The 18,842-nt window shown below is 41.2% G+C and overlaps 1 protein-coding gene across 1 annotated transcript in view; it reads left to right on the plus strand.

Annotated features, from left to right (window-relative positions):
- nek7 (NIMA-related kinase 7) overlaps positions 1-18,842 on the plus strand; it is a 58,205-nt gene that overhangs the window by 8,214 nt on the left and 31,149 nt on the right. The window contains exons 2-3 of the mRNA XM_061034139.1: positions 10,846-10,933; positions 18,224-18,364. Coding sequence (XP_060890122.1) covers positions 10,874-10,933; positions 18,224-18,364 — 201 coding nt within the window. The 5' untranslated portion in view covers positions 10,846-10,873. The remainder of the gene's footprint in view (positions 1-10,845; positions 10,934-18,223; positions 18,365-18,842) is intronic.

The raw sequence follows: 18,842 nt of genomic DNA on the forward strand, positions 1-18,842 counted from the left end.
ATCGTTGAATTTGTGTAAATGATTATTTGTATACAGTGTTGTTTGTGCTTTTCATAAAGCGTTTTGAAGCAAGTTCATCGTCTGTCTCTGAATGTGTCCAGCTCATGTCAGTAGTCACTTTAGGTTCAGATTGAAGGCATGTATAGACGTGTTGATTCAGCTGTGGCTTTGTTAAACTGTACTCGGTCCTGATATCAAGAGATGAGTCTGATTTGTGGAGTTTAACAAATGTTATGTGAGGGGAGGGCAGAGTCCATCCTCTGTGTGAGGGATGGTGGAACAGGTCTGACATCTCTCCTGAACTGAAAAGGGAAATCCCTGCAGGCACAGAGTAGAGAGGAGGGATAAGGAAGGGGGGCGAGAGTGGAGAGAGGTGCGACCCCTTTGGGGCAACCTTATTCTCTGATAGTCAGCTCCTTACACACGCTCGCACACATACTAAGACTCTCTGTCGGTGTGTCGGATGATGCACTCATGCAAAGAAGGATGAGCGCCGTAGGAATAAAAATAAACGTTGAACTCATTGTGTGTGCATTTGTGTGTCTGTATTGTGCACTGCTCAGATGCTTATTACAGAAAAGAGAGAACAGAGAAGTTTGAGGTATAAATAATAATATATATGAAATGTGCACTGAATAAAAGCAACACATAGTTCCTTAATTTTTTTTTGCTTAATCCACAAGTGGTAAGTAAAGACATAAAATATTTGATTTCTTCTTTTTTAAATCCCCCCCCCCAAAAAAAAACACAACTTGGGATTCTAATTCAAAGCTTCCCAAATGTCATCAAACTCAATAAGTTCTACATGACTTGACATGATGATTAATCCAGAATACGTTATGTTTGTTGATTACATAGTAAGAAACCATTTGGGTGTTCACATACTTATCCAGCAAAGGTACTGGATTTGACCTCTGATTGAGAAGCACTGCTCTGGATCTGGTTAGAAGATTGTGTGTGCGGCAGCTAGCAGCAGGGCCGACCACAGAAGCCACCGCAGTCTGAAACCCAACCAGAGCCACAGTTGAGCTTGATTTTTGTGGAGCCACATTCCCACGGGGCTGCTATTAGTATGTATTCAGTGCATGCATATTCAGATTTATATGAATTTGTTCGTCTGCATCTGCTTGACTTTTCATTTCAAGTAAACAAAAACAACTAATGTAATTGTGAATTACATTAGAGTGATGAGGAGACTAGGTTCGACGGTATTCCTTTTTTCGTTGAACAGGGAGTTGACCTCAGATTTTGTCAGGTTCAGGGTCTGGGTCTGGGATGTTCCCACCCCTAACCCTGGAGATGCTAAAGAGTTGTGGTCCCCTTCCCCCTTCCCTGACAGGCTTGGGCCCAGAACAGCCCCATCACGAGCCCTTAGCCCTCACGTTAGCACTCAGCTATGTAACGAGACATGCCTGGGAACTGCTCCTCTCACATTACTAATGATTTGGACATCTTGCTCTTGTCATTTCCTCTTAGTCAAACCTCGATGCTGACGCAGGGTAACTGCTTTAAACTATCCAGGGAGAAGTGTGGAAATAAAGCCTGCTTGATTGTAGAAGGAGAGACTGCTGGTATTGTGTGAAGGCAAAAAAAACCTACATTAACCAGATGTTTTCTTGATGGTTCTTTCATAGATGAGAAACTCAAATGACAGGCCTCATCGTCTCTGAAGAACACAGAGATGGGTCAGCAGTTTCTACTTTATCATTTCTATCGGACAACCCTGTCATAGCCAGAACTGCATGCTGGGTAAAATGCACTTATGTTGGTTAAGAATAAAAAAGATTCAAATTTTGTTTGGTTTTGTAGCTTTGTGATCTCCCTCTAAACGTCTTTTTATGCTATATCACATCACATACTGGTTGTTGACTTTTATGCAATTATTAGTTCACATGGGCCATGAGAAGATGTCTCGTTCTCTGCAGCGTCATCTCCTCCTTTAGGGACATTAATAGGACAAAGAGACAGAACAGGAAATGTAATTTCAGAATCTGAACACTGCCCAGATGATGATGTTTTCATCTGTGGACTCCTGTTTAGTACAGTCACAAGCCTTCATAAATCCACACTGTATTTCCAGCAAGAGTCTGGTCTTCCTCAGTACACTACAGTGTTAAACAATTCTTTATTTAGAATAGAAAAAAAGATAGCATGGCTTTCCCTTATTTATGTATTCATTTATTTTTTACGAAAGTACCTTATTTTTCCATATTCTATGTCTTTATTATCCCTGTAGCAGCGCATACAAAGAGAGTCCCGGCCCTGTGGTACAGAATGTCACATTCGATATCCTGGTGCCAGAGGTGATGAAGCTAATTTGGTGGTCAGTAAGTGACATGGCTGACAAACAAAGCCCTCATTGGTCCTGGAGCAACGAGGGGCTGCTCTGCTGTGGTGTAATGCTCCGTTTTTCATTGTGAAAGAGCATGAGTTGTTGTTGCCAGAGGGCTCTAATGCAACCCAAAGCCTTGGGATGTGCGTCATGCTGTTTTGTGCAATTTTGGGCGTGGATATATAGTTCAAAGGTTCAAATCAGCTCAAAGGTGTGCTCCTAAAAAAAACCTGAATAGCTACTTTAATTTAAAAAAAAACATAAAGAAGTATTTTTTCTTCACTTGTGTTTAGATGATCTTTGGGTGCCTATATAGAAATAAATGCAGAAGTGTAAAAAAAGGGTGGGTAAATTGTGTTGTGGGTTACATGTGAACTACCTCAACAGTCGCCACTGCTTTTTGCTAATATAATAACCATAATTAAAAAATAAACTAGACCTGCAATCTCTACTAGACTATTCTGTTAGAATAAAGTGGTTTACAAACAAAAGTGCCTCAACATTTACTGGTTTTATGTTCTAGGAAAGAAAGTGGATATGTTTTGTTTTTAGACAGTTTAGACATTCTAAGATGTCATATCAAGCCCCCTGATAATATGACAGCATTGTCATGATGTTTGATAAGCCAAACAGTTTATTGGTTTCTTTTGATGAAAATAGTTGTTAATAGCATCAATCATAGGACACTTTAGCTGTTTTCACATATGCACAATATCTAGATTTTGAGAGGACTGCTCCGGGGATTTTCCCGACCTGGCTGTTCACATCTGCTCCTCACATCTGGAGACTATCCCTGTCAGATGGGAGGAGGGGGGGGATTTCCTGAGGTAAGACGTGATGTAAAAAAACAATGCGGAAGTAGCGGACGAAGAGACGAAGGGTGATGCTATAATGATAATATCTGCCTTTATATCATTGCTAAATGTAGTCCAATGGAATGACAACATCAACAAGAGCGGAGAACAACATACTGGCGAACAGAAAACGTAATGCAGCCGTTTAATTACGTGCACGCACGGCGTTCGTAGTGGTCGTGTGCAGACACTCTATGCACCGTGCAGCAGTCACAGTATAGAAACATCACCCCCTCTTCTATTGGCTCGAGGTGTATTCTCCGGAGAATAACCTAAACCTAATTCGGCTGTTTGCATTCACATATACATACTTTTTTTTCAGGAGATTTCTGCAAGTGTGAAATCCCTATTTTAAAGTCTGTATGCTAATACTGTCAATGATTTCCTCTATATTATTGCACTTAACCTAAAGACTGTCACTCTTCTTAAACAACCATAAGGTTCCTCAAACATCCTTAAAATTATAGCATCTCTTGCTACCTTGTATGAAGTGGTCTTGACTTTTCTTTACATATTATGCATTGGGTTCCATTTAAACTGAGCTGCGATGGTGGTATCACATTTTGTAAGGCTGTGAATGTACTGTAGTGAGGGTGTGCAAGCATAGCCCAAACCCCCAGGGTCCCCTTTCCTGAGTGCCTGGGGGGGTTCTCTTCTTCACACAACCTGCACCTTCACACACTTAGCTGGTTTTTGAGGGATCACACAGCTGTCTTAAATGCAGCACTGTTTTTGCATACTTTGCCCACATGATTTGGTCTTTCTTTACACAGTCAGCAATTTGTCAATAAACATTGTTTATTCTCAGTGATTGACAGAATGAATTGGTTTCACCTTGTAAAAGAGGGATGCTGAGAGAAAAAAGAGAGAGGGATAGCGTGTCTGGCGCTCTTTTTGTGACTGGTACCAGGGCTGTCTGTCACTCTTCTTTTATCATTGAAATTGGAGTTTATCTTTTACAAGCTTGAGTGAAATGTTTTTGTTTTTCAAGTGATTATTAGCATCCTCCTTGGCTGCCGTCTCCCAGCTGATGAAATGAGAACATCAAACAGTGTGCTGCGCTAACGAAGCGGCTTGGGCGGACTGGTTGGCTGGCTGGCTGCTGCCTTTTGCTGTAAGGCACCTGCTGAATTGACAGGCTGGCAACAAAGGGCCCCTTGCCACAAGAGAGCCGTCAGTGCTGCTGTGGAGTGGGCAGGACAATAGAGCCTAGGTGGCCCGGGCTTTTAGCCACGTGCCAGCTCGTGTCAGCAACACACAGGAGCAGGGAGGCACCAGGGAGGAGAGGTGGGGAGGACAAGTACGAGGGAGAAGGAGAAAGGGGAGGAGGACGGCCGGCACCTGCACCTGCATGTGCTTGAGCTCTTTACTCAATGGTGGACATGTTTACCTTGCTTAGTGGCTGAATACGTGAAAGGGAAATGGAGATGGAGACGATACAAATGTGCAGGTGTGTGCACACAAGCCAACACACACACACACACACACACACACACACACACACACACACACACACACACAGATGAAGACAGAGGAGAGTGCACTGTGGTTAATGGGATTACTGGCACATGGAAGATCAGGTGATAGTACAGATGTGTTTTATGGAGGCTGCAGAAGGTGAAATGTGAGCACACAGGAGCAAAGCTCTGCACTAGTTTACTTGGATTGTTGGGAAATAAATCAATTAAGGCCTCACATGAAGCACGGGATGTTGGTGCTGTGCTATTTACTTCTGCAGTGAAATAATCATTAGCCTATAAAAATGTGAAAGTGAAAAATGTAAAGGAGGCCTATAAATAGTTAGCAAGCCGCATTATGGATCGCTGGCCTTGTAGAGTCCCCATGGACCTCAGCGGTTTTCTTTGTCTTAATTCCCTTTTTTATCATTTCACTGTTTCCCTCCACACGGGAGAGGGTGAAGGTCTGAGTTTTGTAAAGATATCACACACAGACATAAACATACTGTAGATCCATTGTTTGCGCTATTCGTTGTCTTTATGTATTATTTATTCTTCTCTCTTCTTCTTTTTTAAACTGAGCTCAAAAATAGATACAGGTAGCATGTTAAGTCCGTGCGAGGTGATATAATACTCGAGTCTTATCTAAATGCAAGTATATCATGTCAGATTATTTTTCAAATATAAAATGTCCAGCCAGGTACCGGTTCATATTTGGACACAATATTCAAAACATTGAATCCACCTATATGAAAACCGTTTGCTTATTCATTGTGGTTAAAATATAAGGTACATGAAAAACAATATCAGATATGCAAAACTATCAGTATCGGCCTAAAAAACTAGTTTAAATAAGGATCTATCTGGAATTGTCTTGTGATTTTTAGATTTTATACAGTTTGAAATAGAGGTAGTCATAAATCCATCGACATTCTGCCGGTTGAAATGTAAATATTCTTAGTAGTGTTGTTATTTGGGTTGTCTGTCAGACTTATTGAGGACCTGTAATATTCTCATCCTGAGCTACGTCCTGATTAACTTAGTACTTTTGTTACCAGATTCGGTGAATGGACAAAGTTTAAATGATTTGATTCTGAAGTGTGTTTGGCCGACTTCATAAAGCTTCTTTTCAAAGGTTTCTCCCTTCTTCTTCAAATTGTGTTTTTCTTCTTTTAGATTGCGGAACAATAAAGTTTCGTCTTCATTTCCTATTCCATCAAGTCTTGGACTGTCTTATTCAAAGAACTCAAAGAGCGGCTCACATGCTGAGGTGTATTCGGCCCTCTCTCTCCCTCTCTCTCTCGGCTCGTGGTCCCACCAAACGGGAGTACTCGCGCATTCGTGCTAATGATTTTGAATAGTGATTAAAATGAATTGCAGAGTGCCCTGCTTCAGTAGTATCTGGACCCCTCCATCATTAGCGCTTCTCTTCCTCTCTCTGCGTTTTTTCCTCTCTGTGTATCATCGGTTTAAGTCGAGCAGGGGTTTCAGACGAGGCCCGGGGTGGGCTTTCATGAGCACAGACTCAAAGATTTCCCTACTTCTTGTAATCATGGACACCACTCTTCTAGCACTTTCACTGTCGTCTTCTGGCTCCTCAAAGGTGCCTTTGATTCCCTCACATCCTACACTCGGGCCGGATAGTGTCACATTATGTTTTTCCTCTCTGCTTTTTTAACTCCCCCACAACCCCTCTCTCCACCTCCTTTTGCCCCTTCTCTTTTCTCTTCTTAGACCCAAGCTCATCAGTCTGTGTTCATATTTATTGTCCTCAGACCGAGCTGAGCGCTTCTCTTCAGGGCTGCTTAATTCCAGGACCTTTCCCCTTTACTTCCCCATTCATCCCCCCCAGTCTGCCTTGATCCACCTTTTCATAATCGGCTCGCTCTCTTTGTTTTTTCTCTTCTCCTGTTCCAAATGAATAATGCAGAAGAGAGGAAATGGGGATTAAAGAGAAGCTAAAGCCAGTGCCAACTTCTGTGGTGCTGGTGCACAGCTCCAAACCGTCTCTCAAAGGACCATGAACACATCAGGGCTAACAAGCTCCTTTTTTTCCTCTTCTGACATTTTTTCCCCTCACTTCTGCATCTGTCCCACTCTGTCCTATACTCCACCCCTGCTGTGCCTTCCTCGCTTATGCCTTGTCCAACTCACTTTTGCCGCAGTTGACCATAGATTTTCTCTTTTGTATCGACATTGAATGACTTGTCGTCAACCAGTTTGCTTCAAGATCATTTTTTACATCCTTTTTAGGGCTATTCTTTAAGGCGGAGCAAAAGATTGTCATTATACTGATTATGGAAATGATGTGTCACAATTCTGTGGCAGCAAAGATAAATAAAAAAGGTGGCACACTTGAAGCAAGTTTTCTTGGCGTAATTTAATCAGAACATTTATGGTCCATATTTTTTTTTAACAATCAAGAATTGGCTAAATCGGGCACGTACAATGTTGTTCCAACAGTCTATTTCTTGTTAAAGAAAAGGTTCAGTAAAATGGACGATTTAGCATGTGTCATAATAACATTAAGCAAAAAAGAAACCAAAGATTTAAAATATTTATGATAGAAGAAGGTGAGATGCTAATGTATCCCAGGTAAGTGGAAGTAAAAAAAAAAAAAAGAAGAAGCAAATAAACATAAGAGAAGTGTGCTGGAAATGTGAGAACAAAGAAGACTGCTGAATAGTTAATATCCTTCTCTTTCCTCCTCTTGTTCTGCCTCATTGTTTCTCTCTTCCCTCCTGTACTGTATAATTACCTACGTGTGATTGGGCCTGCTGTGAGAATGTCAGCCTGCAGTCTCACATTAGATGGAACACAGTCAGAAAAACGGGTTTGTTTACACTGAGTGGTTGGTGGTCTGAGTGGGGAACTTTTTTTCACTTTCCCCAAAAGAAAAACAACCATCAGTTCGTCAGGGAGATTAATGGTGTTCTTGCTAGCTCACATGCTGAAAGTCTAGCCAATTTTTATCTGCAAAAAATCCATCACTCCTGAAATCCTTATTGGAATGGATATGATCATGGGGGTTGTGGATAATTTGTCTAAGTTTTTAAGTACAATTTGAATCATTTGCAAGTAAGAGATGCATTTAATCATGAGTCAGTGTGAAAAAGTGAACACTTTAAATGTTTCTAATATGATTGAAGGTAATCACTATGAGCAAATAGTGCATTAGTTAGCTTGTATTGATTCTCTGTTGTACATTTGCAGCTGTCTCAGACCAAAGCTCTGAAAGAATCACAGACATGCATCTATGAACAGTGGGGGGATTTAGCTTTTTAGCTACTGCACCCCCACTGTTGGCAGTGTCCTAGCCAGTTTGCAAGCCAACATTCTTGTTCCCATGACAGAAAGCAGGCAGACTGGCACCTTGAGTTTCTGCTGCTTTGTGCCTATACCAAATGTTTCTACAAGTCTAAAATTCCTCACTGTGATGAGAGGACCTTCCGTGGATTAGAGACTATCAGAGAAACTGTGGGGCAGGGTTCAGGGAGCGAGAGATTTAGCAGATTTAAGGTTCACATGATGAAAGTTTAAATCAATCTGTGTGTTTGATTCCTCCAGTCACTAGGACAAGCCTTTGCCCACTGCGTTGTGAGTGAGAGCCCCGAGAGTGTGACCTCGCCTCGTTTGATTGAGTTAGCTTCGTTAATTGTGCTTTATTCCAGCGTGCGTTAATCCAACGTGGCAGTCTTAATTGATCTCGTTAACATGGGATGTGGGAGGCAAAAGAACGTCAGGGAGCTTGGATGCCCCCTGGTTATTTTGACACGTAGACAGTCAGAACCACAAGAGGGTTAGGGAGAGGAGTGAGGGTGCCAGAACCAATCTAACAAAACACAAGGCTGAAGTGCAAAGAATCACAGCGAGAGGCATGGAGGGCGCCAGGGTGGATAACTTGAAAAATCCCCTGTGATACTGAAATCAAAATGCCACAACAACCAGCTAGTCAGCCTTAATAGGCCCTTGTTTCACATGGTAATACATTCTCCATGAAGATCCAGCATGTTCCATTTAGTCTTGAAAGGACTTGATGTGAAACAGGAATATGTACATATTCATGTGTATGGCTGCTGTAAGAGTTTTAACACAACAACATATTACTTCTGCATAGCGTGAAAATATATTTTTAATGATATTGACTGTCTTTTTAAAATAATATTCATTTATTTGGACCTTTATGATACATCTTTGATCACCACTGGCATTATATCCAGTTATAACAGTCAACTCAATCATTACATTTAAATATCCAAATTCTTCCAGTGTGAGCTACATTTCCCCGGCTATGGTCCTGTCCCCTTTATACATTGTATTCAGGCCAGTGTGCTTAAGCACGGTACGACAACATTGTGTGACCGCGCTCTTAAAGATCCTGTTACTGCTGGTCATGGAAACGTCAGAGGTGCATGAACATGAGCATGATGTGATTTTAGCAGCCAAACCAGAGTTAAGCCATTACAGGAGTTATAGCCATTTCTGGCTTTCAGCAAAGATTTTTCTTTTTTTTTTATTAAATTGAAAACATGACCCCAAAGATTCAGAATAGACTATTTAAAAATGTTCCTCTAGTTTGCCTTTTTGCCTCCAGCAGTGTGTGCTTTTTAAATTATTTTCTGAGTTTCTTACATTTGAATTGATTTAAACTTGTTTGAATGTTAATTTAAGATAATAATATTCTCAATATACAGTAGTCAATGAAATCCCGGGAGAAATAGTATTGTGCAAACATTTTAATGATCTTCAAAGCTCTCATGAAGGCCAGTGAACGGCTGGGGGAAAAAAAGGCTGAACTCATCTAAAATAAACAACCACAGTTTATGCAAAATACTTGCCTGTTCATGCACAAACTTATACATGCCTGCTTACATGCACATAGTACGGCCCCTCAACACACATACACACTTACTGTGCCTTGTATGTGTATTTGGCAGATGCCTAATTAGCAGCATTGACCGAAAGTGAATGAGGACACAAGCAGAGAGACAGGTCCTTTTTGTCGTTCTCCTCTTGTACCAGGTGATTTTTTTCAGATGTAAATAAAACATAGAAAGAGAAAACCGATAATAGTTGAGTCCTTAATCTCTGCAGTAAAATCTGGATTAGTAGACAAACCAGAAGAAGTCATTTCCCCTTTTACCTCTTAAGGTGTTCTTATTAATTAAAAGTCAGGACTTTTTTTTTTTTTAAACAAATCATCTGTTTCTTGTTTACTTTTGACCATTATTGCTTTCCAGGAATACAAATTTAAAACATTTTTGAAAAGCTCCCAGTGTTTAATTTTGTGTATTGCACAGCAGACATACAATTGCATGCATGCAATACCTCATCTCACATATGAATAGTGGACGACGCTATTACCCGCATATAATATCTTGCATGAATTAAAAGTAAATTGGTGTTAATTGTCGGACTATGTAACCATATTATGTTCATTGCAGAGTGTACTGGGAGTAATCACAGCGCATCTGTCAAAATCAGATTTCTTCCCACTTACATGAACTGAGTGGAGGCTCCAGAAACATAAGCTAATTGCATGTGTGAATATAATCTTTGCATCATACTTGTTCAAATATTAGTGTAAATTATTCATTCAGGTAACATTTCACATTATGGCAATGCCTGTTTTAACTATGGTGATAAGCCAAGCAACTAGTGGTGGAGTATCTTGTGCAATTAGCTTGTTTCTAGGCTACGTGCCAGAACATGCAATTAAACAGCTCTGTGGCATACACCCATACCAAACACACTCACCTCTGTGTGACCTATATTTTCTCAGAAAACAGAAAAGGACGTGGAGCTGCTTAAATGGTGGTATAACCAGTAATTCCCAGGAAAGGTTCCTTGGAGGAATGCCAAAGAAAAACAGAATGGTATTATCTCATCTTTGTTCAGATTAATATCGCTGCCTGCTGTACTTCTGCCACGCTGCAACTTGAGAGGGACCGAAACAAAGAGTGTCAAATCCACAGGCGTGACGTAGGATCCAGTTCTGCTGAAACAGGACACTCAGTCAGGCAGCAACTAGCACTGGATAGTTTGGTTCTGAAAAACAGAGGACAGTTGTCTGGTTGTTTGAGTTAATTCTTGAAGTTTTTGAAGTATAATTTTTTAACAAGAATGACTGATTAGTATTCGGTATGATAATTAACATTTAGACAGCTAACCACTGCTTGTGTTTTGTGTGGTTGATTCTCAGAGGTGCAAAGGATCAAGCGCCTAACACCATGGATATGGACACGCAGCCTCAGGGACAGCAAGCAGCCGTGCCCGTCTTTCAACACCAGGTACACACACACACACACACACACACACACACACACACCAAACACACACCAAACACTTATAAAACTGCCAACAAGGGTTGTAAAGTATAAGTATCATGGACCCCAAGACCTGTGGGGCTTGATTCCAAACCACTTTGAATTTAAAACATGTTAAGAAAATGTTGCCAAATACATACAAAATACATAAATTCTGTTTTCTTCAAATGTATTGGCTAGTTGTGTCGTGATGTAAACATAGTTTTCTGACACAACAGCAGATTTCCCGTGGACGTTTTTTCAAATTTAACATCTTCAATTGTCTCAAAAAGAGTTCTTAAACATTAGATAGCACTTTTACTCAGGCATGTCTGAATACTCTATCAAATCTACACCATGTAGTTAGAGTTAAGTCATGTTTTATTCCTATTTTTTGTGGATTTGCTTGTCTGTTTGACAATTCATAGCATATATGGCAGCATGTTCACAAGCTGACCGGTCATTTGGGCAGTGTTCACAGTGCAGGTAAAAGTGACTTCTTTTTACGACAATGGGTATAGCACAAATCACATGTATTCTAAACTTTTCTAATGAGAATTGGGCCACTTTCATATGTTGATCCAACTCAGATACAATTCGGATCTTTTTTAATATGAAGTCTGAACAGCGAGGTCGGATTGCTTGCGACTTTGTTGTCACTCGCTGGAGGGAGAGGGGGGCTTACCAACCGTGTTCAACAGACCCAGGCTTTCCCTATCATAGACAAGTCTTCCATCAGCAGATTAGCATATTTTACAAACTCAGAGCAAACTGTGATATAAAAAATATATAAAGAGGTATACATAATGCAAAATAAAAACACGGCTGCAGCAGCAAATGCAGGCAGAAAATCCAACCATGAATATGCCAAATTAAAGCTTATAATATCGTAGTGCACAATAGATTTGAATATAAGAACCCCCCGTTTTCTCCTTAAATGAATTATTAATCCTATATGGTGCTTCTGACACTTTAAGATGTTATATTTCAGCTGCATCTCCAGCGGTATATGGAGCAGTATAGGGCTTATAAAAAATGAAACATAATTGAAAGCAGTAAGTACGCGTAATTTGATATCTTACAGTACAAAAGGTAGAAGGTTTCAGTGTTTTGTTTAATCTCTTTGCAGGATAATAACTGTTAAGCCTGAATGATATAGCCTGTTTCACGACCTTCTGCCCACCTTCTTGTCTTTCTTTACGATTTTCGATGTGTTGTTCAAATGTCTTATTTTGTTACTCATGCTGGCTTCCTGACACGACTGAGGGTTTGCATTCCAGTAAGTTCTTTTAACAGACATGTCACAATGTTAAGTAATGTGAGTGGTTTTGTACAAATGAGTAAGGGTTATGATATTGAAAAATGCTTCCCCATAGCTCCAGTGACAGGGCGGACATTTAAATAAATAATGACCATACAACACATTTATTCATTTATTCCAATAATACTATACCTCCTTTTTCAAATTTTGAATTGTAGATATTCTGTATGACCCTACTTCCGTGTGCCAGTCAAAATGTGCAGGTGCGAGCATCCTTCAGACCACTGAAGCCTGTGTGTGTGTGTGAGATAGACAGCAGAGGATGAATGTTGAGTTGTTTCTATTGATCAGAGCTCTGGAGGCTGACAGAGCCTGGCCTCCCTCTATGCCTCTCTCGGTTCGATACACCTCAGGTTTGCTATGCGCAGATCTGGTCACTGTTGGATTTTAATACCGCCCTCCAACATCAGGCCCATTGATTTCTTTCCAGAAGGATGTTTTTGCCTCCATAACTATTGAATAGACTTTAAACAAAGAGGATCATCCTTATGCCCCTGAGTAAATTTGGATTTTTTTTTCAGAGAGAGAAACAACACTAAAAATAGGTCTTTACTCTCAGTTGTTGTTTTTCTTGTGTATGCAAGGGCACTGCAACATTCACACAATTGCCAAGGGGGTTAATTTATCCTAAGATGTGTAATTGCAAAATTAAAGATAATTGGGTTGCCCACAGAAGAAAGTCAGATAAAAGCTCTAATGATTAATTTCACTTAGGCAACACCCCCACACATAGACACTAGATCTTCTGCTGATCTCCCAACAGTTGATTATGTGTTATTGTTCAGGCTTAATGATTTCTCTCTCTGTTTTTCTATCTATTTCTAGCAGTTTACATCAGTATTAATTCCAGGCCCACTCTCTGTGCTTAGTTTATTGGTAGCACAGGGAACTTTCCGTGTTGCGTCAGGTATTTTCACTCTCACAGAGAATGTCTGAATGGATTTCACATTTAGTGGGAGATGTAGAGAGTCAGTCAGAGTATGAAGATGGCTGTCTAACCAGCATCCAGATGGATGTCTTTCAACAAGTCCTGTATCTTCCTCACACTTTCCCAAGGTTCAGTCTTCATGCGAGCAAGGGGAGGAAAAAAGCACCAGCCATCTCCTGGAGAAATCTGAATTGTATATCTGATGAAGGATATTCTGTATCGCTTGCAATATCATTTCTCTTGGTCCCCGAGGTATGATGCATATGCATTAGGTAAACGAGATGAGCTAGTAAGATGTGCATTTTTAATGGCGCATTTGCTCTTTGAGTGAGTGGGAGGGTTGGTGATGAGGCCCCCTCAGATCAGATTTTGATAGTCACTGCAGAGTTTGACAGACACGGATCTGTCTGTAAGCGATGAGACAAGGCGGTGCTGTTGTGGAGCAGATTGAAAGGAGAAAACCGAGCAGCACCTTTGGGGTGAATCCTGCCGGTTTGACTGCCTGGCTGGCTCACTGGCTGACTGGCTGAGGATGAATATTGCATGGTACCCCGCTCAAGGGGGCAGGTGACTGGTTAGGGTAGGAGAGGGAGCCCCCCTGCCTGCCAGTTCCTCTCTGTCTCTATACTTGTATCCCTTCCTGTCTCTCTTGGAGACTACATCCACTGTAATCGACTTTTCACATGTGTCGACACTTGAGTTTTTTCATCTTCTGTTTCATGTAGATCTCTGTTCTTAGGAAAATGCTAGAACAATAACAAACGAAACAAAGATTAAAATCCTTATCTTGTTGTTATCAGCAAATGAACAAAACTCTGCATGACAGGCGACATCTGGATAGCAGGGGGGGAAACACAGTACTCTTGTTTGGCTGGATCTGAGCTGATAAAACCTGTTTTGGGATCTGATTCAACTTGACTTGAAATCAAATATTTTACAAATTTTTGATTCTTCTCAGTCTGAAAATTCAACAAGCTAGAAATGTGTGGGCACAAATGAGAGTGATTGTAGCCGTAGTGGTTTCTCAAAAAAAACAGTTTGAAAAGCACTCAATGCATTGCTTTGTGTATGCATAATCATCTGACAAACACAAATACAGCTAACGAAAGCAGTGATGTCATGTAATCTGCTTTATTAAGATCTAAATTAAGTGATTAAAGGATGCCTGCTTCGTTGTGGGCAGTGTGCCAAACTAAAGAGATTTTTTTTTATTGTAGCTGGTAAAGGATGGGACATGTCCTGGTCTTCTCTCTCTCTCTGTTTCTGCATCCCTTCCTTTTTCTCTCCATGGGAGACGGCACCTCTGTGCCGCCGCTGGCCTTTCAGTGGCAGCCGTTGGCACTGCTTGGCTGTCACATCACACCCTCTCCCCTCTGTTGCTTGTCTCCCCCCCCCCCACCCGTCCCTCTCTCTCTCCGTTTCTTCCACATTCTCTTTTCCGCTCTCCATGTGTCTTGTCAGTTGTGTTTGGCAACGGTGTCATTACTGGGCAGCCCGTATCATACGCCCTCCAACGAGTTGTCTGTCTGCTCTCCCTCTGTCTCTCGCTCTCCATCTTCTCTCTCTTTCAATCCCCCCTGCTAGTGACTCGCCCATGGCGCTTGTATGTCACCTTTATACCCAAGACACACTGTCCCTCACAGACATTTCCCACAATGCCTTGCATGGCTGCCACTTAATCCCCATCCCCTACAGCTTGTCCCCATCACCAACCAGAGTGTTGAAAAGAGAAAGCGAACCACATGGAAAGCACAGAAATATACATCAAAGATGGCGAAATTCTGTATTATGGAAGTAATAATCAATGGGCCAAACACTGTTGGCCTTTAAAAAAAAAAAAATCTTTTATACAGTATATCGTTAAACTTCAGAATATGCCCTTTTGATATGTTACCTCTTCTTTTCAAGTCTGAACTGCTTATTTCCTTTTTTTTAAAAGAATGGACACTCAGAGAAGGAGTCCAACATGTGTCCCTTGTGACATGTGTACACCTCTTATATTGAAAGGAACACTAGGCAGCACTTTATCTATAATATTTATAATGCATGTTTAGATCCTTACAAGCTGTAGTCTTCAACCTTTTCCTCCCAGTTTGTTCAGACACTGACCCATACGTCATTCAGGGTCACTCCTCTGTGACTTCCTTTTAAAAATGGAAGTGTGTGTGTGCATATGCGTGGGTGTGTGTGTGTTTGTTGGGCCCTTGTGCTTCAGCTGGGAGCCCCTGATTGTGTGACACCCGTGTGCGGCAGATGAGACAGCCTGTCAGTCAGCCTTGGCCTGGCTGCCCTTTGAAGGCCAGGCCAGGGGGCGAAGAGGTGCCGCAAATGGCCTGTGAAGTTTACATACACTGCCCACTGCTAAACAGATTACCTCTAATGAAGTGTCTAATGCCGGGGCCGCCGGCTGACATAATCCTGCCTGGCAGCCCGGCCCCTTGGCTGCCAAAAAAGCCGCCCTCCCTCCAGCCCTCTATTCCGCCCTCGCATGGCCTCTACTGCCACCCAGGGCGACTCCACATGGGGAGGTGCCCACTGTTAATCATGCCGGACAGTGTGCGATCTGACATGCAAATGTAGGTCATTGCATATGTAAATGTGTGATTACGGGGCTGGCATGCCAGGACACATTAGCAAGACTGTGCTCTCAGCAGGCGGTTGTCACAGCGCTTTAGAGGCTCATGCTAACATTTGTCAAGCTACCACGCAGCGAATGAAAGCAATGCCCTCTTGTCCTCTCTCTCTCTCTCTCTCTCTCTCTCTCCCTCTTACTCATGTACACCTCAAACTGTACATTTTTCATCCTTACACAAATGCTTCTGTCACTCTTAAGATTGCACAGATTCTTTATTGCAAAATATGGTCACGCCTTCAGTGCCACCCTCTTAGCTCTTTCTGTAGATTTTCATTTTGCCAGGGTGAAAGTTATTTTTTTTATTTGAAGTCTACAGCCAAACAAAATGTGGTTATTAAAAAAGCATTTAGAGGTGCCATATGTATTGGCAAAGACGTTTAGCATCTTTTTGAAACCTGCTGTAATGGTGAACAATGGGCTGTGGAGCAGTGTGTTATGCTCTCTGTCAGAGTGATTCTCAGACAGCATGGGATGATGGTGGTGTCATGCTGAAAAAACGTACACACCTCAACGGTGTTAATTGGACAAGGCATCTAATTGGCTCACGCCTTCAGAAGTCAACTTCAAACTTGAAAAATAATGAATAGTTCCCCCATCCACACTGCCCTACCATACCTATAAGTTGTGCTTTCTTTATGTCTTTACATTTGTTAATAAAACTATGAAATGCAGAAATTTCAAATCTGTGTTGGACTGAGAAGGAGTTTTTACTACCATTAAACTTGAACGAGGAACTCTGAAACCTTTTCTTTGAGCTATAGATTTTAAACTTGCTTCTATCCTTTATTTTCAGGCTGCCATACCAAGATATTATAGATTAAGAACACATTCAATGACCTGGTAAACAAATAAACATAGTGTTCCTAAAAACAATAAAAAAACACATAACCTCCTAAGAAAGAGCAAATACTGCTGTCCTTTCTAACATACCAATGTGTTGGATCTTGCTCAACATCATTCAGTCTAAATGTTACTGGTTGGTTGCAATTAACTAAGTAATGAAGACGATGTATCTTACTGATGGAAGCTTTACACACACACAGTAAATGTTTCTAATTGTCACTAGTTGCAGTCTAATCACACTGGTGGTTTTATGATTTCAGTTTCTTTTGGATTGGTTAGATTGTTGTTTTCACAGATGATGTGTCAGTCCTTGAGAATTCTGCACAGTCTCAGATCTTTGCTCTTGGTAACGCTTACAAACTGCAAAAGACGTAAGAAGCAGTTAGACCATGAAGACCAGAGTAACCATGAATGTGATGCAGTTTAAGTGCTTGGAAGATGAATTATTGACCTTCTCCTCCTTTTTGTCTTCCTTCCCTCTGTCCTAAGTCACTTGCCCCCGAGCTGCTCCCACCGCCACATTGGCAGAAGCGCTGGTGACATGTGGCATTCTGATATCTGTCACCTTCTGTTTGCTCCCGCAGACGCCTCGTACAAGTTTACCAAAAGGCTTGAAAGGTCAAGCAGCCTGCTCCGTGCTTTTTTTTCACACTTTATGTCCAAGGGGCTCATTCTGGTTTATTTTTGACTTTGTTTTTGTTTTTTTAATTGTGGAAGGTTAGTGTCTCAGCCTACACAGCCAGTCATGTGGCGAGGAGAAGCGGGGAGTCCTGTAGTCTGTGGCCCAGTGCCAGACTATCAGTGATGTAACTTGGCAGACAAAGGAAAGAAAAGCACTCTCGCTTCTAGTGAACTTCAAAAGAAAGTTAGATGGTAAGATAAGCTGCCTATTTTTATGCAGGAAGATATTTTATCCTTCACTGTAAGGAAACAGGTTTTTATCTCTCCTTAAAGGAGGTCAGAGATCGGTTCATCCCACAAACAACAGTCATGTAGGTATCCATAAGACATCAAAACAAAGTTGAATTAACAATTTTTTTTATAAGCGAACTGTGTTGGATTAGAAGTTGGATTTTGGTGCCAGCAGGGCAGACACTTCCTAAAAACTCTGCCAAGCTGTCCTGCTGCCTGTGAAATGTAAATCAGGTTGCAAGTTCACACTTTTCGAATTGATTATGACCAAAGAACTTGAGCAGTGCCCTATGGGTCTTAAATAACAGAGCAAAATGATTGTCCTCCAAGTATTGGTTGTAGTGAGTTGATCCTGCAGCTACAGTCCTCTCCCAGTGTGACACATCAGCCTAATGCCAGTCAAATCATCAGCAGCCTCTTAGCAAAACAAAGACCTGAAGCTGGTTCCGCTCGCCACAGCTTCACCCACATCTTTCAGCCCGATCATCTTTCATCGAGTCGTTATTGAACTTTAATGCTACAGACACGATAACAGCAAAATGTCTGTAGCTCTTGTTTATCTGTTGTTGTTTTTTTGATCGTAAAAAGTGTGCCTGTGCATGAATGTAATCAAAGTTGTTTTATGTGTCCTTTCAGAAACCATTGCAACCAGATATGGGCCATAACTCGCTTGCAAACTTCCAGATTGAGAAGAAGATTGGACGTGGACAGTTCAGTGAAGTGTGGCGGGCGAGGTACCTGTTAGACAACACGTCAGTGGCTCTGAAGAAAGTCCAGGTAAGAAAGACATAGTGGAGGTATAACTTAAATAACAAGTTCGGTTAGGGTATAAAATGTTGAACCATTCTCGTCTGTAGCATCATTTTTCATCTATAGTCATGCTTTTGTGGTTCTCAGGAATGAGCCACCTCATATATTCTCTAATTGAATATTTCAAATTAAAATCAGCTATATACAGGATATTTTACAGCAGTAGAACGTCACACAAACACATCTTGATAAACTCAAGAATATGCATTCAAACTGATGTCAGTTTCATGTAGGTTTAAGGAATATTCAAGAAAACAGTTATCAGATTCCTTTTTGCTGTCTACATCTTTAAAAACATCAAAGATTGTAGGTTATGGTTCTCCACTACTACTACACTGTGCATCACACACTCCAACAAGCACTGGCATTATGTATCATTTTGTTGTGGTAAAGTATAGTACTGTATGTGTATATAATCAGCATTGATCTGTATTCACAAGATGAG

Source organism: Labrus mixtus, chromosome 3 (genome assembly GCF_963584025.1).
Source record: "Labrus mixtus chromosome 3, fLabMix1.1, whole genome shotgun sequence".
NCBI lineage: Eukaryota > Metazoa > Chordata > Actinopteri > Labriformes > Labridae > Labrus > Labrus mixtus.